Genomic DNA, 26,900 nt, shown 5'->3' with positions numbered 1-26,900 from the left:
TCTCAAGGTTTTGCTTTCATAAAAGTTGTATGGTTTAAACTGTTAAAAATCAAGCATAAATCTAAATAGCATTCGCTGACAAATCGCATGTTTTATGAATTCTTTCCCCGAATTTCAGTTCTTAATTGCTTATTTAAGAAAATAAAAGCATTAATTTGAAAACACTTATATTTTGTTAAAAATCATGACTTATCACACAAAGAGTGCTGGATATTTATTTTATGTCTGTGGCTGATACTTTAATCTGGTTTTCTTTTTAATGTACAGCTGTAGGGTTTCCATGTGGTACAAACAATGGATGTTCTAATCCTTCTGCTGTCTGCAATGATACCTGTAAATGTAATAGTGGTTATTATAATCCAAGTGGAGATACATGTACAGAAGGTATGAAACAATGTGGATGAATCAATATTTGAATAAAACCTTGTTGACAGCTCAAAATTAATTTTTTACATGGTAAATATTGTTAATTGCAAGGATAAAATATTTTGTACAGTCCCTAATTTGTCAGCTTTTGATAATTGAGACATTGTTCCAGACTAATTTTGTAAATGCATAGAAATTATCAGAGTGATACGTTATACTGGTTATTGATTGGATCATTTGCGAATAAGAGACAAATGCAGATTTTGCAGTAAAGTGTGATTGTATTGTAATGCTTTCCTTTAAAAAAGCAAACCAACTTATTTGTAAGAGAGTTGATCTGCACAACCTATGAGATCACAAGTTTAACACTGCTTCAGTTAAGCATGATCAACTTTTGTTTAAATCAGCTGTTGTTTATCTGATAAAAACTAATGTTCCATATCTGTGTGCATACAAGTTTCATGGATCATTGGTTTTATATTCAGGATAATATACAAAGAAGTCTCTGAAATATGAAGTCACAGTATCCTCAAATCCCCACAAATAAAAATGTTTATTTTGGTCCCTAATATTTCATGTTTTCGATATCATTTTTGGGACTGCCTCAATCTGCTTTTGGGAAAGATCCTTAGATACCACTTCCATGGCATGATATAGCCAATAATGTTATGTAAGTGCTGTTATGTAAATAAAAATGTAACCTGACTATGTTTTGAACCAAGTTTTTTTGTTCCAATTTGCATTGTATCGAGCTGTAGACTAATACTAATTAGATGAGTAATGGTCCTTTCATTATTTTATTATTTTCATCTCTATTTTGTTCTGTGCTTTCTGATAGTATCCAAGCTGGCAGTAAGGAATCTAACCATAACATCACCAACAGAAAATTTACTAGTTGTGCAGTGGGAGACTCCAGTGAATTATGTTGATGTAAGCTCATATAAAATATCATGGAAACGTTTAAATCAAGTTGGATCCCCTGGACCTTGGTATACTGATGTCAGTAAAGATGCTAATTCCATCAACATTAGCACAAATCTTACTGCTGGAGCTGCATACACCATAATGGTTTCATCGTACCAGAATTCTACATCACAGTACACAGTTCCATTAAACTATTCGACAAGTGAGAAAATATTTAAGTCAATTATTACATTATTCATCAAAATGTATTGATTTTACTAATAATAAAACTATATTGACACATCCATTTTGTATTCTAAAGCTTTTCTAGAGTATTATTTATGTGCATTCACACATTTATTCTTTCTGAGTAGAACAAATAATGCAAATAAAGTGTCAGTTATGCAAAGAACTTTATTTGTAAAAGCCCTCTAAAGGAAAAGAGAAAAAGTGGTTTGACTGGAGATGTACTGTGAGAACTTGGATAAATTCGCTTACAGTTATCAAATATGTGCCCATATAATTTTTTGGCAACAATTCTTTTTCAATATAAATTATTTTGATTCAGATTGTTCTTAATGCAAATTATGTTGTTCTTTTATAGGACCTTACAAGCCTGGTCCTCTGAATGAGAGTACAGATAACTTGGACCTAGATATCAATGGGCTGACATTAGAATGGAATTATAATGGAACATTGAATGAAGTAAATATAGTTTTCAAGATAGAAATCATTGACACAAATACCAATGCAACTGTTAAGTTAAACGATAGCGTATCAACAACTTTTTTAAGTACCCCTTCAATTGGTTTGAAGAATGGATACGAGTACATTGTGAAAATCACAGCACGGAGTGAAGAGTATGGATCAGGACTGCGGATTAATAGTGAAATTTATGAACAGTTGATCAAGACCATAGCAAAAGGTAAGATAGTTTTCCTGAATACTTATGCAGTTAAAAGCTTCAGAAAATTGTTTGATGTCTGGGTGACTTGATTGTATGAATTGAATGCTTTCAGCATGAAGTGGGATCGTCTGTTTGCTTACATTTTTCTACCCTTCTGGATGACTCCACAAGTTATTCATAAAGTAAGGACCTCTACTGCTCAGATGATTTTGATAACCCAGTGATAGTGGTTTAGTGATCGTGTACTTCTGGTAGGCCATCCCAGTACATTTCTCAGAGAAAGGAACATATGTCACAGATTCTCTGCCAGGAAAGGTTTTTGAACACAGACACTAAGTACTTCATTCAGTCTAGGAGATGATCTGCATCCCGTGTCTGTGATGACAATTGAAGGATTTTTATGACATTGCTGAGCTATAGGGCAGACCTTTCCAACACACTCAGATTTATTGGTTATTGGTGTGGACTCAGATGTAGCAGACTTTATCACTTTTTTGAATTGCAGAGACTGGTCTCTGACTTGACAATGCCTAGATTTGTTGTGGTCACAAACTAAATGCCCAAATGAACCTTTGGTTGAAGGTTCTTTAGAGAACCTTACAGACAAGATTGGTTTCTGTCTTTCCTTAGCATCTGTGAGACAAATGATAATGCCCTGAGTGTAGTTTTGTGTTGACACTTCAGTGATTTTCCTCGTACACCTGGGCTTAGGGATAGGGATGATATAAAAACAAAAATTTCAAATAACTCATTGATGCAGGGGTGATTTTGATAAATTTAAAATTACTCCAGCGTTGTTCATAGTACATGTCTAAAAATTGGCTTGTGTAATAAAGACCCAAGCATTAACAAATGATAGGCTAGGAAGTCTGGGTCAGGTCCATAATGTTTCCCTACCACTGCCACCCCAAAGGACTTATTGATGGGTCATATCACAGAAACCATTTAGGTCCAAATCATCATTTTATATATCAAGCCGATAAGCTGATATTGATCTCAGAGGTTATACCTAAACTATTGATATCCCCACCATATATATATATATATATATATATATATATATATATATATATATATATATATATATATATATATATATATATATAGCCAGTGCGTGCAAAAACCAGCCTTATGACATTGAACAAGAAATGCTGGTAAACCCAATTTAGAGTGTGACATCAAACTTTTGTGTATATAATGATTTTATGGAAGTGATTTTGCCATTTTCATGAGCGACCAGTACTGGACTCAAGAGCTGGTGTTGTTGTTGTTGTTGTTGTTGTCTATCTTACTCCTCAAACAATATTAAATTTTATGTTAAGAAAAAATGTAATTTTAAAAGAATAAAAGATGACAAAATTAACATATTTATCTTTGATGTAGCAATCAAGTGCTTGATACGATGATAGTGTGAAGAAGACCAATACATTCTACAAATACTTAGAAGATTTAATTAGGAAATAAAAAGATACAGAAAGCTGTAATTTCAAAGTATATTTTGCTATAGGAAACTGAAGTAAATTTGTAATGTAGTGCAACATATTTCAAGACCCTAATTATAAATGTTTATAAGTTGGTTTCAATGGGTGCTTTAGTGAGCACATTTATGTATTTTATCTGGCTGTCCAGATAAAATGAATGAATCATTAACTGCGTGGTAATTTTTTAGTCTTGAAGATAAAATATTTGTTTGTTAAAACGTTTGTGTATTAAGTACACATTTTGTTCAGCATTTTATTATATAATGGAATATACTTTGGTATGATTCTTGCATCCACATATTCTCCCTCGTTATTATCAGTATTTTGCCATCCGAAATTGGACATATTCCTGAGAAAACTTGTATTGGGTTGTGGTTTGTGTCAACTTAAAAACCTATTTCGCCCCCAACAATAACATCCTGGCAATCATTGCATTACAATGAAATTGCTGCTTGCAATCCTATGGTGACAACACAAGCTGCTTATGTTATATGTATAAGTAGGTGGGTGCGGTGTTCTAAATTTATTTCTAGAGGATATGTACAGAGACAGTCATACAGAGAGAGACAGAGAGATGAATACAAATATACACCAAGCAGAGGGGAATGTGTTAACCCTGGATTCATCAGGGGAATGCTTGATACCACTAACATAATTTATCTAAATACGAATAAATAGCATTAAATTACAGGATATATAATATTAAGGCAGAGTCTATGAAGATTTATACCCGGGTCAGCGGGTAAACGGCACCCATCGCAATGCATGTATACCACTTCCGCCATCCACAAACCACCAACATATCAAGTTCATGTTACAAATATGGTGGTATAGACATTTGTGCATAGGTGACACCTACATGGCCACCTACAGACTACAGTAGACCTATAAAAGCATGAACAATGATTTAATAATGTGGAATCAAACTTGAGAAATAAGTCATTAATGATTCTGATGACAAATACATTAAAATGAACAGAAGTCAGTAAAATTATTGTGGGAAATTTTTTCTGGAAAATGTTCTACCTGTCATAATCAATATTTAATTTGTGACCACATCTTTAACGTAAGGGGAATTCTGAACAATGAGAGAGTATCAGTGCTCTATCGCTAAGCTGATGGAGGTAACACCTAATAGTGGGGTGACTGGAAGGGATATTTTGCACAGTTCATATGTAAGTGAGACTGTTATAATAATGAAATATAATTTTGGCATCACCATGTATTTGTTATCATCATTTCATTATGTTAACTTGAAAACAAATTTGTTTCACGGAAGAATATTTCATAACTCCAATATTCTATCCATAACACAATTAAAAGTTCTATGTGTCGAGAATAAAAGGTGCATCATAAATATTGAACTCAAATTTCAGTATTTAATAACCTAAGATCATTTCACGCCATGAAATAAGTTTTATTGAGAAACTGCAGATGGTTCTTTATGTAACCAATTCGACTAATACATTGCAGCTTGTGCAACGGTGTCTTAACATCATAACATTGTACTCTGAAAATATTATGCAATCCCTAGCAAGCCCAATCATAAAAAATTGACACACTGTGGTGCTAAAATTTATATTTTTATGGTTTCAAAACAAACTTTGATCAGAAAATGCAAAAAAAAGAAATATCAACATTTTGTCAGAAGGCTAATTTTACCATGAACTGACTCACACACTTGTGTATAAACCCATTCATGTATAAGCCAACCCCCCTAAATGATAGGTATAAACACTACAAAGTGCATGACCCACGTATAAGCTGACCCACAAGTTCACATCACAAGATGCATGCGGTTAGTTCTCAATGCATTTATTTAGGCAACCTCTCTCGGGGTTGGCATGTATAATTATTAAATTGTAAATACCTAACTCATTAAAATGTGATCCCATTATGATGACAATGAACAGCAATAGTATTTGATTCCATGCTCAAAATTAAGCAATAGTGAGTGTATTTACATAATGGCACCACCGCTGAATGAAATACATTCTGCTGAATGAATTACATCCATTCGATTCAAATCATGTGCACCACTGCACTAAACCTTAATGATATCTCCAAAATACAATAATGAAGTTTTAGAATGAATACTTCGAAAATTATATTCAGCATTTTATCATTTAGTAATACCATTATTTCATGTACATGTAACATTATGCTGGTTATCTACCTTGCACAATTGAATGTTAATACCTTTCCCTAATGATTACTTAAATTTGTAACATAACTTATAACTTATATCACTGAAAAAGAGTAACTCGTGAGCGTGTGGATCAATGTAAAGGAAACAGGTATTACCGACTAGCTGAAGTGTTATCTGGATTAATGTAATTTGATAGCAACAATGTGTAAGCACTGTACATTATAGTAATCTGGTCTCCCCCAGGAAAACTAGAACAAGCCCATGAATATTGAAACTTTTATTTACCTTTATTTAATTAAATGTTTGAGAACTCAGACAATATGCACTTGCAAAATAAAAACAAAAGCACTTATAATAGTGTGTAACAGTTTAGTAACTGTTGGGACACAGAGAAAGTATTTTTACATGCATATATGTGTTAGTACACGGATTTTATTCCGTATCCCAAGATGTACAGTCATTACGGTAGTCAACAAAAAAAAAACATTTCAATTTTAGACCTTGGCCCATGGATAAGCCGAACCTGCTCTTCTTCCAGGACTTATTTTTTTCCTAAATTAGTTGGCTTACACGCAAGTACATAAGGTATGTAAAGAATACAAATCATATGGCGAATAACATTCTTTTCAAGTGCACAGGATCCAGCAAGGGATTGTGTGTGCCAGGAATTGATTAAGATAAATACAATAAAGTGACAATGAACAGTGCAAAACTGGTTTCTGTCAAGCCTCAAATTATTTGGCAAGATATCAAGCTAATTCAATTAAAGATGGAGTAAAACAAATAGATAACTAAATGATGCTAGCTTCTACCAAAAACAAGACCATGACCCAACACTGGACTATACAAAAACCATCACAAATATTATTGGTGAGGCGTACCAACTTAGGCACATAGACCAGCAAACAAAAAGCCTACTTTAAGCCCAGAAAACCCGATAGCAGGTAGATGTTATCTTCTACCTAAACTTCACACACAAGGAAACACAGGCAGACTTCTATAATCTCCAGTATTAGGCATCCCAAAGAAAGGATATCAGACTATCTGGATCATTTCATGAAACCACATGTCCACAAACTACCATCTTATCTTCAGGACTTGACAGATTACTTACCAAAAAGCAAAGCAAGTGATCCATTGCTGCCAGATACAATGCTTGTTTCCTTAGACATCATATCTTTGTATAATAACATTACCGCACTATGAAGGGATACAGGCATATAGGGTAGCATGACAAACAAAAAATGTTGACAATCTGCCCACTCACTTGCTAGTCATATTCTTGGAGCTTGTCCTAAAACTCAATAACTTTGAATTTAATGACACAAACTACCTCCAAATTAATGGAACCACAATGGGTACAAACATAGCCCCCTAGTATGCTAATATTTTTCTGGGAAGACTGGAAGGGTAAACTTTTAAAATTTGTGGAACTTATACATATCAGTGGGTATGCTTCATCATTGATATAGAAATGAAGTGGCAACAGGGACAGAAAATCTGGATGATTTCATATTAAAAGGCACATATCTTCTATCCTTTAATAAAATTTACAGCAGAAGTCAAACCTTGCTTTCCCGAATAAAACAACCAAACTGGTAGGAGACAAAGTCAGATATCTACTCAAAAGCAACTGATTAATGCCAGTACCCTCTCCCAACCAGTTGTCATCCAAAACACTGCTTTCAAATTATATCATATAACCAGGTGCTGAGGATATATAGAATCTGCTCCAACAATGAAACATTCCCAACAAAATCTGAAGAGTTATCTGAACATTTGGTTAACCAAGGCTACAATAAAGACCAGATTGCAGATGCAACCTAAAGGGCTAAAAAAACAAAACTGTAATGACCTACTAAAATATAGAGAGGAGGAAACAGTTGATCGGATACCATTTGTTCGGTCCTATGATCCTGACAACCCCCATAGTAGGTACATCATCTGAAAACACTGGCCATCGTGGAATTGTGACACACTAAGTTAATTCTCCTCAACAAACCAGTAGTAGCCTGCTGGAGACCAAAAACCTCAGAGACATCCTGGTCAGTATGAAGCTAACTCCAATCACTAACATGGAGGCTAAGTTTTTGGATTAGCAATGGATCACACTAGTCAGTCTGGCCACTGTGGTGATATAAGGTTCAAAACATGTCAATATACGACATAGACCAGGACATTTTTTAGCACAGTGACTAACAACAAACTGAACATAGATGATCTAAATAAAGCATGCAAGAATGTAATTTATTTCATCACATGTAAGATCTGTAGCTTCATTAATTAGGGGAAAATGAAAAATTACACAAAAGAATCAGTCTTCACTGATCTGATTGGATGATGATGAAGCTGTACCTAAGTCCAGTTGCAGAACACTTCTCTTCCCATGGCCACATATTCAATGATGTAATACTTATTGCAGTTGCTCACGACCCTAACTGGAGTTCCGTAACCAGGAAAGAAAATAAATCTTACTGGATTTACTGCCCTAGAGTATTGAAACCATGCAATTTAAAGAACGAAGACTAGAAAAAGAAGCCACACACAAATAAAATCATCATCTTTTTGCAACTGGCACATTTTCCTTTAAACAATTCTTTCAGTTTGCTTATTAGTCACCTAATAGCCTTAAATTACTACTAACAATGAAATATCCAAGATATAATTTGCGGTTATGCCAATTTACATTAAAAGATATGATGATGAGGCTTATTAATTTCAAGGTCAATATAAATTGTTTCAGCATCAGCATCAATATTAAACCAAGTAGCTGAAGCATAAAAAGTTAGAAATAGTCATGTAAAAGTTTGTAATATCAATACTTTTTTGTGTTTTCTGTTTGTCATTTCTATGTCTTGTTTTTGCCATTGAAAATGACTCATTTAGAGTCGAAAGTACTTGGGCTAGTTAGAAACTTGTTTTTCACTGTTCATTGTCAGTTTATTGCACATACTGAGCATGGAAAGACAAATTTATTTATACTTGTAACTGGTGTTCATCCTTAGGGTCCATTGCTACTCCAGAAAAACTTAGCCTCCATGTCATATCTTGATAACTATATATTTTATGTATGCCCATGCAGTGATAGTTGTAGATTTTTCTCTGCTTCTACCTAGGAGCCAATAAATATTGGTGAAAAGTCAGAATCTGGAATATCATTTTTTAAGTTTCAGTTCTAAAGGGAGAAGTATGCACATATTCTACTGAGAAAAGACATCAGATATGTGATGATTTGGGTCCACACCAACTTTCGCTGCAAAAGAAGGGACTAATTACTGGAATCATTTAGAAACAGGGCAAACAAATGGATGTCTTAAGAGTCACAATGATGAATGGAAACCCCAGATTTCTTAATGTTCTTCGTGTTTCTCCAATGCCTCAAATGAGGATCATACTAAAACCTTTGGCAATCAAAAGCAGTATTTTCAGAACTGCAGTGTATTTTTAAGTCTACGAAAGAGCTTTGTCTAGATTTGAAGTGGAAGCTTGTCGCAAATGAATCTAGAACAACTGCTATGACTTGTCATCACAAATCCCCATGCTTTCTATTGCATTTTCAAACACCACCTATTCAATACAGACTTTGACTTATGTGTCAATGCAAAATCTGTATGATGAATCTTCCTGCTATGGCTGTATATAACGCTTGGCCATTAATGGTTTTATAATACACTGTTATTGAACACTTGGTAATTGAACTTTTGCCTGCCTTGCTGGGACCCAGGACATTGTTGTCAAACATGACACTCCTCTTAAAGTTGATTAGTAATATAAATGGATTTCTGCCCAGCAGTGAAGGAGGATTTTTGTCCTATTATCAGCAATGCACATAGAAAACAATAAGATTTGCAAGTTAAAAATACAAATACAAGTGTTTAATATGAGAGTAATTACTATTGCAGCACCGGGTCCACCAGGCACATTGACATGCTGTCCAAATGACGTATCTATCAAGTTGACATGGAATCCTCCAGACACACCAAATGGTGTCATTGTACAGTACATGGTGGAAACCTATATTTATTCTAACAAGACTATTTTGAAATCAGAAAACACATCATCAAATGGTACAGCTTTTGAAGTCAGAGAATTAAATCCAGGTATGATACTTGTTTTGAATGTGTGATTCCATGTCTATGTATAGTGAGCTTATGGTATGGCATTTTGTCCATTGTCCATTATCACTCCATTTTTAGACCAACAACATTTGCTTATTACCGCTATAGGGACATGATGATGGCCCATTTTTAATATATCATCACGATCTTGGATGAGCTAAGATATGAACAAGATGTCTGCATATTAATAAGGCAATTTTGCAGTTCATTGGCTGTACTTAGGAGGTCATATTTCTGATTTGATCTTGATTTAGTTTGGAATATAAACATTTGTCATCAAGACATTGGATGAGTTTAAGTATGAGTAAGAACTATGCATTGGTATGAGGTCATTTTGCTACCCATGACATAAGAGGTTTCTCTCTTGCCTCTCAGTACATTTCTTCTCAGTATCTTTGTAGCAAACGAAAAGTTGTGCTGTCCAGTTCCACTGAGATTCCAGTCTTCCACTCCCATCTGGCTACAAGTTACATATGATATGATGCATACAGTTTGGGAGGAAGGTGAGTTAAAAGTTAATTATAATCATCGTATTTCCATTTGAATGAATCTTGGAGGAATATCACCTGTATTCTACACACTAAAAGTGCATAATTAGCAATGCAAAGTTAATGTTTAAAAAAGCAGCTGCATAATGCATGCACGTCTTAAAATGTACCAACATTGAATATTTATATTACAGATATATACTGTTGCCTATTTTGATAGCATTACAACTGTTTAAACATGGTATTTAAATGATTTCATATTGCTGGATGGGCACAGCAACAGTTAAATGTGCGATCTTTCTACACTGAAAGTGCAGATCGAATCCAGTTGCTTTGGAGGATAAGCGTAAGAAATTATCAAACGTATTTTACAGAATTTAATCCCAGTTGACTTTGATAGTTACTGAGCCACTGATTCATGAAAAACAGAGGATAAAGAGATTGTCAAAGTTCAGCAAATCTCAGAAATATTTCATATTGTCGGATGGAGATCTACCACATCTAGTGGAATCTTGGACCAGCACCCGAGTCAAAACCAGAGGCTCTTCAATCAAGAATCAAGTTAACATGGCAGTAGTTGGTAATGGATTGTAGTTACTTATGGGTACTCTTACAGTTCCAGTCATGGAAACAAAGAACCTTTCCAAGCAATTTATTCTGTCTCAGTTTTTCAAATAATTTATAATAACATCTTTCACATGATTTATTCAGGACACAAGAATCTCAGAAAATCAAAAAATGGTAAAAATGCCATTTACCTGAAACATTTGATGGAACAGTGAATGTTCATCGATTAAAATAAATGAGATCGAATTAATGTTTGGTTAATTGAGGCTGGGGAAGTTGTGACTCACTTCTCTAAACTATTATGTTTGGTCGCTTTTTACCAGTCCTAATGAAAACTGAAAAGAGATGGAATGCTGTGTATCAGCAAACAGTAGAAAGAAAGAACAAATCTGAGGAACTTTTGATGAAAAATAAAAAGGACAAAATAATCTGTGAGAGTTTTAAAAAGGTGGAAATCTGTATTCATATGTACGTCCTGATTAATGTCGGCCACTCTTTTGATAAAATGTTTGTAAAAAGAAGAACCCGTAATTCATTTGCTTAATGTGGAATTACACATGATAGTGATGAACTCATGCTTAAGCTCATTATCCTTGCTGAGTGTGTCAAAAAAAGGAAAGAAAGAAGCAGCAGCTAAATGCGTGCAGAGGCTTGCAGAAAGCTTGCCCAGCATCATCAAATATGATATGCCTCTTTTAATGGATGTGTGAAAAATCTATGTGTGTTTGATCCCATAAGAATGATTATGGAGAGCTGAAGAAATTGACCATTATGTAAACAGAGTGTTGCAGATCAAGAGTTTATCAAAAATGCTCAGGTATCTTCATCATGGGAAAGTTTTCAATGAGATGTAAGTTTGGAACATTGAAATGCAGATGTTGAAACACATTTGTCAACAAAGAGGATGATATTCACAAAGAATGGAACACGCCTACCAGAGATGCTGTTATGATGTACAAGGAAGGAATCCATTACTGATATAGCATTAAGTTGGAACTTATTCAGTGCTGTGAAGAAATCACACAGTACATACAAAACCCATCTTGAGTAGTACAAGTTAAGTCAGAACTTCTGAAGAAACTAGAGCAAGATAAAAAAGAGCAGCTTAACAGAGAGAGCGAAGCCAAGGGAAGAATGCATAAAGATGGAGAAAGCTACCAGAAAGAGGTTCCGAACTGAAAATGGCGAAGAATACACCAAAGCAGAGCTTCGGAAGGCTTCCAGATTGTTGCAGAGGCTTGTGAGAGAGTAATTTCTGCAGTACAAACAAAACATTAAGGAAATGAGTGCAACCAGTATTTTTAAAGTGGCAAAATCAACCCTGCAGATATCAACAGAAGCATTAGCAAAGTGCATACAACAAAGAAATGAAAACTGATGACAAAGAAATATGACTCTTCAACTAGAATTCAATATTCCATTGCGATTAGTACTCCCATCAAATAGTAGATTTATTCTTCAAAATGAAAGATACCTGCGTGATGATGTAAAGTTGCAATAGTATCTTTTATCAACACCATATGCAGTACTAGTACATAAAACATGTATTGACTCTTCACTCAGTAGTTTTTAAGTGTTTTGTGGATATTATGTTGCTTCTTCTACCACAATATTGTATATGCTTACACAAAATGCCAGCAAAGGTAATAGAATATCAGCTTTCTTCTATGCTTTGTATAAGTATTGATTTAGTTTATCAAGCATGATCTTAAATCTTAATGGTGATAATTCAAAATCCTCATGTGTGAGTTCACCCATAAAAAAGTACATTGCAATTATCATACTTTAGAATATTTGCAATTGTTTAAGTTGGAAACGTGTGCATGTCATGCACAATAGCAGATACAGATAGTTTAGCTGACCCTTGGTGAATGGTTGAATGTATTTTTGTTGTCTTAGCATAATGCATCTTCATCATATTTATGGATGTTATGTTGGAATATATAAGTTGTTTAGATTACTAGTCTAGTTTTCTTAGCCTATGGTATTTGGATTACATGTAGTTTTAGAAAGCTGCATAAGGTGTGTTCTTTCTGTAATTTATCCTGTATTTTATTACCATAACTGAAATAAATATGATGATTGTCCAGTGTGCTGTCTATAATCCATTGTAACTACTGTTATGCTATATTCACAGAGATCTGCTTAAGTTAAATGAGTTATGCAGTGTTTTATCTACAAATGGCTTCATATAAGTCATTTGACTCATCAAGACAAAATACAGTGAGTCAAAATCCAAACCTATGAGTCTTACTCTAGCCGATGATCAGTTTTCAGTAGTTTTGAAAATATAATTACACTGTTTAAACACACAACGAAAATATTAGTTATATAATGTGACTAAAGCCAATAAGGCAATTCCCTTGCCAAAAGCATCTGAACATTCTTGAATTGTTAAAAATCTTGTTGGATGTTTCATGTCATCAGACTTAATCTGAGCATATAAGAGAAGGCATTTATTGTTGGCTGTGTGAGTGCTTTCATCTGCCATTGCTGTCACAAATGATACATTTTGCAGGTAAAAAAAGGCTATCCACAACAATGTTTGATAGGCGCTCCAGTAACTCTGAGCAGGTGGTAGTTGAGTCATACAGATTGGCAGAAATCTTCAAAATACCAATGGCATCAATTTCTTAGCTGCTAAGTTGTGTATTAAATTAAGACGATATTTGTTTTTTTAAACAATGGATGTATTTTACACTCAGCCAGTGTACACACTTAAGTTGCACTTTCACTGCTATGTCTGGTCTGGAAGAATTTTTTGTAACCCTGTATTCAAATCTGCCTGGTGATGGGAACCTACAATCAGCAGTTTGTTTTATGGCAAACCAGCATGCCTTGCCAGTGTACTGTTCTGAGAGTTATTGGGTTTTTTTTGCACATTTGGTCATGATGGTTTGTTTTAGCCTCTGTATATATATGGCAAAATATAAAGGTGTCTTAACTGTCACATTTTTCACTCGACTTAACTTCTTTTTGAGAACGTTGCCAGTTGTGTTTTCAACCATTGCTGCACAAACTACGTTTTATGTTACAAGCAACTGTTGCCTCATCTTTGGATGATGAAGCTCCACCGGTTCGATAACGATACTCAGAGGTCTTGTATGCAATGTTTTTACCTGAGATGTAGAAAATCACTTACACAGGAGTCCTCGATATGCACACATTTGCCGTACGGCAAAGTCAAGGACTTGCCAGTCCTGCTTCAACCATTTGCTGAGATGGAAAATGTGTTGATCAAATGATCTTTTTAGCTGTGCTGATATTTACAATGAGAAAATGTAGTGGCTGAACGACTCCCAGATGTACATTTTGTCATTGTAAGAGTACATCTGAAGAACATGACCCAACAGCTTTGCGGCAAGTTCAAAGACCGGACTAGCTACGTAATGGTGGTAAAATGTACTAATATTTACAACAACTGAATTCAGAGGCAGAAAGACCCATTGATGTACTTTCGTATAAAAGTACATCAAATGAGCAACTTTACATTTCATTACTGTGTTCATGTCTATTGTAGCTGAATAAGCAGTGCATGCGACAAGACGTGTTGAGAATCAGACAAAATGCTTTCTGCAAATTTGAATAAGTATTTTGGGGATAATTGGCGAAGATTGTAATAAAATTCAACCGAGTGCTAGAAATTTCTAAAACTGATATTTCACATGGAACCTTATTATGTGTGATTCGTAGTTTAGTGTATGGAGTAAGACGTTCCCTTGGTCTGACATAATTCACTCACACTTTAATGAACAGACAAGAGTTATATCTCAGTTGTGTAGAGAAGTTAGAAAATTAAACTCATTGACAACGACTGGTTCTACTCATCTGAAAATTTAGCCACTTCAGGTATGCTCAATATACGATTGCAACTTTTGCTGGTGGGACTCCTGTTCTTTCCAAAATAGGAGTCCTGGCCTCTGAGTTTTAAAATGCTAGTGAGACCTATAATATTATCATTTGTCAGTCATAAACGCGGTCCAAAAGGAAATTTCGTTTGTTTTGGATCTATTTTAATTATATTTGCCTTGGATGCCATTTTCAATCGAAGGCTGACAGTATTTTACAACAACGCAAGGCACAAAATTGAGCTAATGGAAATTGTTGCTTCATTGCGTGACAAAAGTGCGCATAAAATGATAGTTTCCCGTGAGAATCACTTTAAAATCACGTGCTTATTTTTCACCTCTTTTCTTGGATATGGTGATTATATCCTTCTAACATTCTGTTGCTACAAATGATGTGACAGTTACAGGTCACATAAGGTCATCTCAAGGCTCCACACTCAGTTTTAACCCTATATGCTCTATAATATTAGTGTAAGAAACTGATGTGTGCATGTTTTCCATTTCGGAGAGTTGTAATCTAGCCATTAAAGTAGTTAGACCAAAGCTTAATTTTGTTTTGGTCAAAAAAGTAATATAATGGGGTTGGTCATTTTATTTACAGGCGACGATTTTTAGACCAAAACTATTTTGTTGTTTTTTTGTTAATGAGTAAAACGTAACATTGCGGTGCATCATTTTATGTACGGGCGACTATTTGTGTGTGTCAGATCAAAACAATCTGCATATTTAACGCATGACATGTGAGTACATAAAACACTGGTTATCGTCTTAATCTAAAACTTTTATGCTCATTTTTCTATTGTGTTATTGTGACTGTTTGCTTCACAGATGAAGACAAAATGTCTTGATAGTCCATTGTATGCTTACAAAATATTTATTTTTATATAACAATAGATCAAATCCTCCAAAATGGAAATCTTTCAGATCATATTAGAAATTACCGTTGTATTAACAGTTTGTTATATGTTAATGTGCTAAATAGAATTTGTAAAATCAAGCTTTTATTTTCATGTACTTTTCATAATGCTACTCTTCGTGGTATTGATTTTGTTCTATAAAATGTTTATATTGATTACTAAAAAATAATTTCAGATATGGTCTCTGATGTGGAACTGGATATTTAAGAAAATAGACACAACCTGAACTAAAAAGACAGCTAGTATTTGAGTAAGCATGCTTTTGTTCACGTTCATAAAGGTAAGTCAAGTAAAGAACATATTTTTTTCAGTAATTTATATAAATTTCATACCATATTTCTTCATAAAATATTTCTATTTTTTACCTACTCTTTCCCTACTTTTTAAAAACGTAGTAAACTGTATTGATCATTTTTCACGAAGAGTTGCAGGAATTTGGTTCAGCTTGCTCATCAGGATTTTGGTATATTATGGTTATGAGCACAATCCTTGATTTTTGATGATGCAATTATGTATATGATAGTCTTTTCATATCAACACTCAAGTATGAGTTAAATATTATAAGCAACATTATACATATTAATGAGGTCAACTTCTATCGGATTGGCAAAGCTTCTTACCACTCAGAAGAACATATTTCTGTTTGGTTTTAGTCAAAATTGTAACACAGGATTATATCATTATGATCTTCGATGATTTCGGATTCGGGTATGAGTGTGATTCATTTATATTTATGAGGTGATTTTGCATCTGATTGAATGTGCTTCTCAGCACTTTAGCACTTTTGTTTCACATTGGCCATGGCACTTGTTTTCTATATGCAATAATTATAAAATGATGGATTTGGTTTGTGGTCATCTCTGCTCCCAAATTCAGATTTGTTCTAGATAAGATTTCAGAGTAAGGTCAGTATTGACCATGTTTTATCCTTCACTTACTCTGTTTGATCCTCATTTCACAGGCACTGATTTTGCTAGAATTTGTGTTTAGCTAATAACAGCATGAGATTTATGACATTTTATATACACATCATCCTACCTAGAATTTTGAAACACGGTGAATATAGTCTATCCCTTTTCCCTGGAAAAGTGTCATTTACCTTAATTTCATGTTGATTGATTTTACTCAGATTATGTGTTCTGAGTTTATTTGTTGGGTGCTGTTTATTTTCTAGTCATAAAAGGCAGTAATTGGATGATATCTGTCACTACCACACAATACAAAAATATGTATTTAAAATATTTAAAATGAATATATTTTCAAATATGGAGATGAAAGGTTTCAAAATTTATGTTTAATTAGAAAAAGGGGATATGATCACTTTAGATTGAGCATAGTTTCTACATAATAATGTTTACAATTGCTACTAGTTAATTACTAATTACCAGTATTCTCAATCATAAGTTGACTTGACAATAAATTGATCCTCCCTCTTCACCGATTTTGGTCTGCAAAATCCTCATCTCTGTTTGACCTCTCCATAAGTCAAGTGTATTTTGCAAGTCAGATTCATCAGAAGGGGTAAGTTGTCATTAATGTGTCAGTGGTTGCATTTCGGAAAAGTAAACAAGCCAAGATAGATAGATAGATAGATAGATAGATGGATGGATGGATGGATGGATGGATGGATGGATGGATTCATACATACATACACACACACACACACACATACATACATACATACATACATACATACATACATACATACATACATACATACATACATACATACATACATATCAATGCGAAATACATTATGTTATTGAGTAGAGCATGTCAAATAAATTGGCAACTTAACATGTTGTTCATCGTCTGTCACACGATGCAAAAATGAATTGACAACTTAACATTTTGTTTATTTTCATGATGCAAAATGCATAGAAATCCATAATACTTGACATTTTGAAGACATTATCTGATAAATCCATGAATTCTGCTATAGGTCATGTACCGGTATGACAATATTAGCCCAGAATCATTTGGTTCACAATATATCTGAGCTTAGTTATACATGTCTTACAAATAAACAATGAAAGTTAAGTTTATAATTTTGGGATACACAGTATCCTCGAAAATCAGTGTTTAATGTAATCTGGTACAGAGCACATTAATTTATCATTATTGCCTGGGAGACTAAAAATGTTCGTAGATCAATCATTATCCTTCATCCTTACTGTCACATGTGGGTGCTTATTTGGAGGTGATCTTGGGCTTTAAAATAATTAATTGGTCATACAGACTGTGAAAGCTACAGAAGGATGTAACTGAACAGGTGTTAGTAGTGCAGCAAGATCAGAGTTCACATAAACACCCTTGTTACTTGGCACTGAAAAAGTATCAGATTAATGGTTCAACCAAATGATGTTTGTGTGAGAAAACAAAGGTGCTGCCTTTGCAAGCTGAGTGATTAAAGTTAGATGTGTGCAGGGAGCTGGTTCTACTACTTTTCAATGGACTAGTATTAAATTCCACTGTTCCATCAAAGGATTGTGAACATGAAAACAAAATCGATGCTGTATTTGCACATGCACGGACAGATAACTTGGGAAATATTACTTTTGAATAAACTCTGACTTATCAGAAAGGAAACTATAGATCAAATTAAACCTTTATTGCATCGAACACAGTGTTTATATAGCAAAACAAAAAATATAATACTTCAGGTGATTGGACTTACACAAAAACGGAAGCAGTACTTAAATGTAACCAAAGGAGGTAATAACTTTGATGGACATCACACCTTGTCCTGGTTGAAATTTAATTTACTTGTTTTGTTCAAATTCAAAGCAACTGCAGATACAAATATTGTGAAATGAATAATACATGAAATGGACAAACACTGTATACCATATTTTAGCATATTTTCTGCATAGTAATGTTTATCGTGGCTACTAGACATGACTAAAATTGGTGGTGAAGTACGTAATTTGTTGTTTACAATCTGTTTTTATTATGAGCTTGGCGTATGCACATTGATGAGGTTTTCTTGAATCACATTAACTGCCTTAATACTGTGCCTCACTGGCTATGCTTTTTCCACTCTGAGGGTACCACTTCAGCCATATTTTGCTCTAGATTTGTAAAATGTTTATCTTACAATTTTCTTTCTTTTTCTTCTTCAGTTTCTAAAAAAAGTGAGATCTTTGTATAATAATGAGATATCTTGAATTCAAATGACTGAGCCTGTTCCTCTCTAGATTTCATCTATTGATTATAAATGGGCATGTATCATCAAGATCTTGGATAATTGTGATTATGGCCAAGAGCAGCAGAGGGGGCAAACAGACCAGTTTGTGGAGGTGTCCAATCTTGAAAATAACCCTTACAAAATATTTAGGAAAAAGTGTCTATTTCTAAAAATGAAATAAAAAAAAATGACGCACCCTCCCACTGCCTTTACAAACCAGTCTTGTCGATTGTGCTTAACTGTAGGACACTTACTTTAGGTCGCACCCCTTCTTGTGCTGTCTCTTAGCCAAAGATTGTATCAAGACCTTTACGATATCGCGATCAAGGATCATGCAAACTTATTGTTATAAATCTATATATGTGTAGTTAAATCATTAATTTTATTAATAATGTGTGATTGTATATCAGTTATGGATCTCACACAGCTAGATTCACTCAAGAATGACTAGATACAATTAAAAATATCTTCCTCTCCGTGATTCTGTTAAGCAGCAACTACATGTTCATGAAGAGTCACAGGTAGAATTTGTCGAAGGTGCAGAACAAATATTTAAACCTGTCACAGAGGCTATCAAGAGTCACATTAGACTTCTCGTGGTCGGTGGATCTTTCCGGGTTTTTTCCCTGGTTCTTCCTCCACCATTAATACTGGCCGCCATGTATAGCCTATTGACTGCTGAAAAAAGCGTTAAACCCTACAACAACAACAACAACTCACAAACCGCTCAAGCAACTGGAAAAATAGCGGGAAGAACTAAACAAACAAAACCGATTTTACAAGAACTTCCAGGTGAAATAGCTGCGCTCAATCACAAATACAAACTGAACAGGTAGCTGATATATCTGAACCAAAACAAAAAATGAAATGATTGATATATTTACCAAATGCATAAAAAATCTTAATAACGTGAATGAAGTGATTGCTCCTGCTACGATAAGTTTTGATCGAAGACAGATTTTTAAATCCAATTATGCTAAATAGGCTGTAGGTAGCGAAATCTGGTTTGAAAAAATATTTTGCATGCATACAGTGTTAATTAGGCACGAAATAGTAATCCAAGACATAATGCATTTATCTATGGAATAGACAGATTTCTTGCACCGTTATAACATCAAAAACCACAACCTCGTTATACACAACCACAACCGTCAAAGTCTGGTTTTTAAAGTAAGCTTACTCCTGAAGGTATTGCCGTCATTGATGATCCAAAACAAGTACTAGATGTTGCTGCCTTTGGATATGATAAAATAGAAAAATATATAAAACCCAAATTTATTAAAAGTCAAAAGCCTGAAAATTGGGTTGCCGAGATGTATATTGCTGCTAATAATCTTAAATCTGTCAGACAGAGTGAAGAAGATTTTATTAAATTTAAGAAACAGATAAACGATTATAAACAACGAATACAACGTGAAGAAGAATTTTATGATCTAGACCCTGACCCCAGTTTCACTGAAAATGGTCATGCTGAAAAAATCTATAAAGCAGAAGATTAAACTACAACAACCAGTTTAAAAGAATATCAAAGGAAGTAACAAAAAAAACCAAGAAAACGTTTTAAGAAATAAGATGATCATGATGATGCTATTGGTGATGTTACCAGTAAAGCACTTTCAGCAATCAAATATAGATTAGTATGATTAATTCTCAGAACCCAGTCGGTTCAACCGCAAAATGTTATACTTCCAAGTACCAAAACTATACCTGCAAATGTTAGTAAAATAATCAATCAAGCTGCAAATCAAAAACAAGGAGAGTTGGCTGGAGAAAAATAGAAACATATGACTGTTAATTTGATAGCAGGAAATGGAATTTATCATAGTGGTCTTCGTGTTAGACGATAGCAAGTATAATAAAGATGTTTAAACATATAGCTGATCTCCAGTTCTCAAAGATGAATCAGTACCTGATCATCAATATTATTTTTATGAAGCACGGCAACCAAAATCAGCGTGGGCGAGTTGAACTACAAGTTCAAGATACAAGTAGATATTTCTTACCCACTGAAGCGTTTACTGAAGCAAAAGGTGAAATTCTGAAAGATAATAATACTGAATATAGAGCTAATATTAGTGTTGGTTTTGTTAATAATGGAAATATTCAACAGAAGAAATATTGAATCAGTTCAAAAAGACGTTGACATTGCCATGACAATACTGGGTCTAGCAAGATATTCCAATGATTATTTAAGATCAGCTGGTCCATCAATGAGGTTTGTGAAGGAAACTTCTAACGACCTTGACAACCGATCGCATAATATAAGATGACCAAAAAACTTCGCCCATGACGATGATGTATGGCTGGTGGTTTATGGTGCTAATCCAGATTTCAACTTAGGATTCGCAGCACATCGATCAAAGCTGAATAATCGATACAGACGATCTTCATGTGCAATTCTACTGTCACATATTTTTAGGTTTTGCAGAAATGTTAGAAAAGTTATTTTTGGAACCAAACAAACAGTTGTGCTTGTAAGAACTGATGATAATGCAATCTGGGACCCTATCGGTGATAATACTGACAAAACTTTCGTTGTGGATGCAAACATTAATGTCATCACTTGCTGAAGAGCAACGGTTACTTTCTTTTCTGAACTCAGGTGGCAAATCCATATTATCGTCATTAACGATGACCACAGATAGTGTTCAAAGTACCACTAATGGTTTATTTACATGGCATATAGCATCACAACAAGGTATTTCTACACCAATACATATATTTATTACCTTCCATAATATTGAACGAGTAAATTCACAAACACACAGTATAAAGATATTTGACAAACTTGGTATTACTGAGGTTTCACTGAGAATAAAGGGACATCACGAACCATTCAAAGAAGTGTTGTTAAATTTTGGTCACAATCATATAGCACATGCATGTTATTGTTTGATGCTATTCATGGTACATGATCATATTATTGATTCCAGTCTGCAAATATCACAACTAGATTTTACAACGCTATAGCCGATCTATTATGTTTCACTGGAACATTTGGATTTGTTTAGGCAGTCAGTCATTGATACACTTTTTAGAGCTCGTGTGAATAAAGAAACTATATATCATTACAGAGCAATTGCTGATATACTCAGTGACAAAACAATGTTACTTGAAGGTGTTGGTGGATGAATGTGATTTATTGATGCCCCAGTAGAAAACATGCAACTGGATCGCTCGCGATCAGTAATTAAAACGCTTATGACATTATAATGTCGTATCATCACGTTAGTGTAAGTCTTATCCCGGGTCAAATTAAAAAGTTACAATCAAAATCAGCAAATAAATGCAGAACACGAATATCACTAAAATTAAATTAAAGGTGGTGTGAATAAACTATCACTGACAGAATGTAAACTCAGGCACATAAATGAAGCTAAACAATCAAAAACTGATGCTAAATTTAAGCCTTCTGCAGGTGTCATTAAAGATTTTATTAAAACAGTTGGTATAAGTCCATTCCTTGCAGTTATACCAGCATTAATGGCCACAGCAGCACCAGCTGTTACAAAAGCAGCTGCACTTGGTGCTGTTGGAACTACTGCTGGAATGGCAATAAAGGAAGCGACAGAAAAAGGAATAACAATTTCCAAAAAGGGAACATTTTGAGAATACCATGTACTCCTCATCAATACGGAAGTGGTTTGAGACTACCCGGGACATTTCGTTAAACTCAAAACATTTTCGCCCTATGTCCAATTTTGCTGCTATACAATTTAATATACATTTTTTAGAGGTGTCTTTATTCATGAACAATTACCAAAAACAACCGAACAGTGTTGAAACTGGTGTCATTAATCTCGATGTAAGTTCCCGCCCTGGTACACATTGGGTTGCATACGCTATTGATCCACGTGGAATTGTTTATTTTGATTCGTATGGGTTGGCACCACCAAATGAATTTTTTAAATACGTCAACAAAATACATAATATTACTCCAATTTGGTATTCAACATTACCAACTCAAACAGTAACTGATTCACCAATATGTGGCTGCGAAGTAATTGCTGTACTCGATGCTGTGTCAAAATCTTCCGATGCACCACATAAGGTTATACATGTGTACACAGGTTCTGTTTTAAACAGATATTAACGTATAATGGTTGATATTTACTGAAGCTCTTCTTCAATAAAAAAGATGATACTGATTTGTCAAATTACATGACACAAAATGATCATGCTGATGTTATAAATCTTGCTGGAGTTAAATGGGATGAGTTTGTTATTTTTCAGGATAGATACGATGTTTTAAAGACATTAAGTGGGTCAACATAATTCGTGAAATTTTCAGTACTACCACGGATAACATTCCAGTATTCATTGCCAATGGAAAAATCTGAGATTCAAGTACAGTATATCAGTTGCAAATATCAGAAATGAAAAGTGTTGCTAATCGTTAACAATCTATTGGTGATACAATGACTGACAAACTCACTATGGCTAATAATAGAATACTGGTCTTGGAGAAACAGAACCAGACAATGATGCTGTAACAAAGAAATGCATTGACAGTAGAAACCTCCTAATGATAAATTTGTTAGTTTCATTTAATAATGAAATAACCACATTTAGATCTGATTATACTACTCATGTAAACACATTTTAAGTTTTCGTAGAAACATAAATAGAAATATTAATGAATTTTTGGAAGTACATCAATCGTCAAAACAAAACTCACTGACATCAAAAAGATCACAGACAGTGTAGTTTATACAGTAGCATCTGGATCGGCATTATGGCACCACTTGCTAAATCCATAAAACATCCAGCTGAGGTTACTAGTATATACAGATTCTCAGTACTCGGCATTACAACATTTGTGATATTCACCACAATACCACGGACTTATCCACTAACTGGATGTTCTGGATCTATGTTAGTAATGTTGGAGCAAAATGACAAGGAAACATTTGTTGCGGAACCCAGAGAAATAATTTTAGGTTTGTTTTACTATTGGTGTCTTGAATTAGTTGCTAAACTACCACCTACTTAAAATATAATGAACTCACTAATCAGCGTTTCAATGCAACATTACATATACAGTGTAGTATGTGAGTGGCAGACAAAACAGAAAAATATGATTGACGCATATACAGTAAAAGTAAAAGAATATTCTGACGTGTAGTTGTCATTGACATAATTGTATATTAGGTATCTGATGTCATTGCTGAAACTGGCATATTGCTATCAACCATAACAATGACATCACTAGTAATTATAACAATTTCTGCTTCAGCAGCAACAGAAAATTACTGTTATTCCTAATATCATTGCAAAAAAAGTTACTACATGAACAAATATAAAATTACATGAATATACAATAAAACTGCATATAGTAACACTAGCATAATCTAAATTATCTACGTTAATATTCTCGGGTCTTAGCGGTGGAATAATATCAGATGCTGAGCTTACAGAAATGATTAAAATTTACCCTGAAGGTACAAATGTACCAGCATCTATGTCCAGTTTACAAAATTGGGATTTAGAAAATCAGAATCTACAAAACTGTGATTTAAAAAGTAATATATTATTAATATTGTCAATGTCGAACGAATTGCTAAAGCATGTCGTCGTTAACACAAATCCTTCCAAAGCCAAAACTAACTAATCCTGAATTTAGTGTTAGTTTTCTAATTATAATTTCAGCAAAAGAAAAATCAGCAACACAATGATAAGTATATTATAGTTGGCCAAATATTAGATCAAAATGATTTGGTGGATTACCAGTAAATAATTCTCTCGTATTTGCATGCAACAGTAAACCACATGGAACCTCCATATTCGCGTACCCACAGACTGTCATCAGATCGAACAAATCAATGATGAAATTCGTCGTATTATTAAATCTAATATCGGAAGAGAATCTAAAATAGCTATCACTGTTTCACGAACAAGCGTTATCAGCGTTAATAGAAATAAGCTCGCCAGATTATACCATTGATTTATATCAATTGTCGTTCATATCTGTATTAAGATGGCCAGTAATACTGCCAGAATACCAAGGACCAGCAGAACCAAAACGAGATAAAATTTTCACGAACAAAAATTGTTATAAATACTCTAAAATATGGAAAAGTTATCCCATGGTCGTATAGAACAGGTATATTATTTGGTACTAATGAATATGTTTATTTTTATATACTTGATGGTGAAAGATTTTTTATATCGAGAACACCATTTTATATTTAGGATAATAAGAAAACTGATCGTTGATGAAACACTTATCAAATCATTTTTCCGTGCAATTAAGTCTTAGCATCAACAAATAATCAGCAAACTACGACATGTATTTCCTATTAGTGTACAATTATTACAATGAGGATAAAAGCAACAGATCATTGAAGCTATACAAGATCTAAATCAGGCTGCATTAGCTCTCAAGCCTGTTAATAAAATTATTGTCGGAACAGTGTATGACGCTGGTCATTTTACCATCACTTTTCCCACCCCGTACAACAATCCTTAAGGATTTATTTCTAAACCACTACAATATTACTCAGGAAATTATACATACATTTGTATTTTCCGGATTTAACAGCGAGGAGCTAACAAAATCAGTCAATCTTATTCATGAAAACTTTCCTAAAATTGTCAAGTCATGGAGAAAGATAATCCCACCAGCAGGTTTTCTCAAACATAACAATGATCCATAATGTGGCAGCAGGAATATTTCACTGGGAGTCATAATTATAACATCAACGATAGCAGTCAGTCTTGCATATGAAGTAATTGATGGCAGTTATCAAGCTGATCTTGCAAACTCTAGTCAGGCCCAGCAAGGATATAATTTGTATACATTTACACTTCAAGTACCTTCTGGTTTTATATTATACAAGATCATATCAATCTGGTTTATCTGCGGTGTCATAATAATTTATCATCACGAATACATTTCAAACTTATTATCCAGTCCGGACATTTGCTTGATTTACGGCATGTAGTATTAGGCATAAATTTATACGTAAAAACATAATAAGTGAAATCTTGACAAATAATTGGCAGAAGTGTAAAAAAAATTATAAATATATAGATAATTGCACACTTCTGCCACCAGCGAACATCCGAATAAATAACTGTTCTATCTTTAAAGCTTGTTATTGTTCAGGAAATCTTGACAATTTTCATTCTAAAAACATTTTAAATTATATTTTCGTATTTTTTATATATATTTTTCAGTAAATATGGAAAAGTAAAGGTGGAATAGTAAAAATAGAATGGTAAAGGTACAAGGTAAAAATGGAAATTATGTTCCCTATTTTTTCATAGAAGCCTCAATTAGGAAAAATAATGTTCTACGTCTTTTCCATTTTTACTTGGTTTTCATGAAGCTCCAGTGCTAGACATCACTCTAAACTGCCACACTGTAGACATGGTAGCAATATGACTGAAAAATTGTTAAAGGCTACGTTAAAAATCCAAATCACACTCACGCCTTGCATTTTTATTTTTCATTCTTACCTTGTCCTTTTGCATGGAAATGAATCACCACCGAAAATTGCTAAAATGATACCATCTTGGTTTACCTTGTCTGTATAAGTTTTGGGCAAGATCAAATGCAAATAAAAGGTTTCTTGCCGGTAGCACTGGAATAACTAAAGGTAAGGATCTTACTGTAAAAATACAAAAGCTTAATGAAGATACTAATGCTGCGTGAAGTGAATTTAAGAAAACAAATCAGACTCATATTATGAACTATGTGCTGCAAATAAAAAATCGAAACAAAATTATCAAATATGCTAAACATCAAGAGTTTAAAAAATCCATTGATACTGCAAAACTGAAACTAAAAAACTCAAAGCAAGATTACGTAATCAAATTGTATGATGCAAACAAAATTCTTACTTTGGAAATTCAAAAGCCTAATGAGGATGCCACAAAAAATAAAAATAAGAAACTAAAACAAAATAACCTGAAAATGAACTGTCTATTGCAGAATTTATTGATTTTGTCAAACGGAATTAGTTTC

General features: G+C 33.9%; 1 protein-coding gene across 1 annotated transcript in view; it reads left to right on the top strand.

Annotated features, from left to right (window-relative positions):
* Window positions 1-275: 275 nt before the first annotated feature.
* The window catches only part of LOC149786439 (receptor-type tyrosine-protein phosphatase H-like), a 121,056-nt gene continuing 94,431 nt past the window's right edge, over window positions 276-26,900 (top strand). Inside the window, exons 1-4 of the mRNA XM_089976885.1 lie at window positions 276-384; window positions 1,205-1,492; window positions 1,874-2,194; window positions 9,709-9,906. Coding sequence (XP_089833011.1) covers window positions 1,432-1,492; window positions 1,874-2,194; window positions 9,709-9,906 — 580 coding nt within the window. The 5' untranslated portion in view covers window positions 276-384; window positions 1,205-1,431. The remainder of the gene's footprint in view (window positions 385-1,204; window positions 1,493-1,873; window positions 2,195-9,708; window positions 9,907-26,900) is intronic.

The sequence above is a fragment of the Sinohyriopsis cumingii genome, chromosome 12 (assembly GCF_028554795.1).
Source record: "Sinohyriopsis cumingii isolate HCF-2022 chromosome 12, ASM2855479v2, whole genome shotgun sequence".
Classification (NCBI taxonomy): Eukaryota; Metazoa; Mollusca; class Bivalvia; order Unionida; family Unionidae; genus Sinohyriopsis; species Sinohyriopsis cumingii.
The sequence above is the reverse complement of the archived record's forward strand: the minus strand, read 5'-3'. Positions and strand labels throughout refer to the sequence as shown.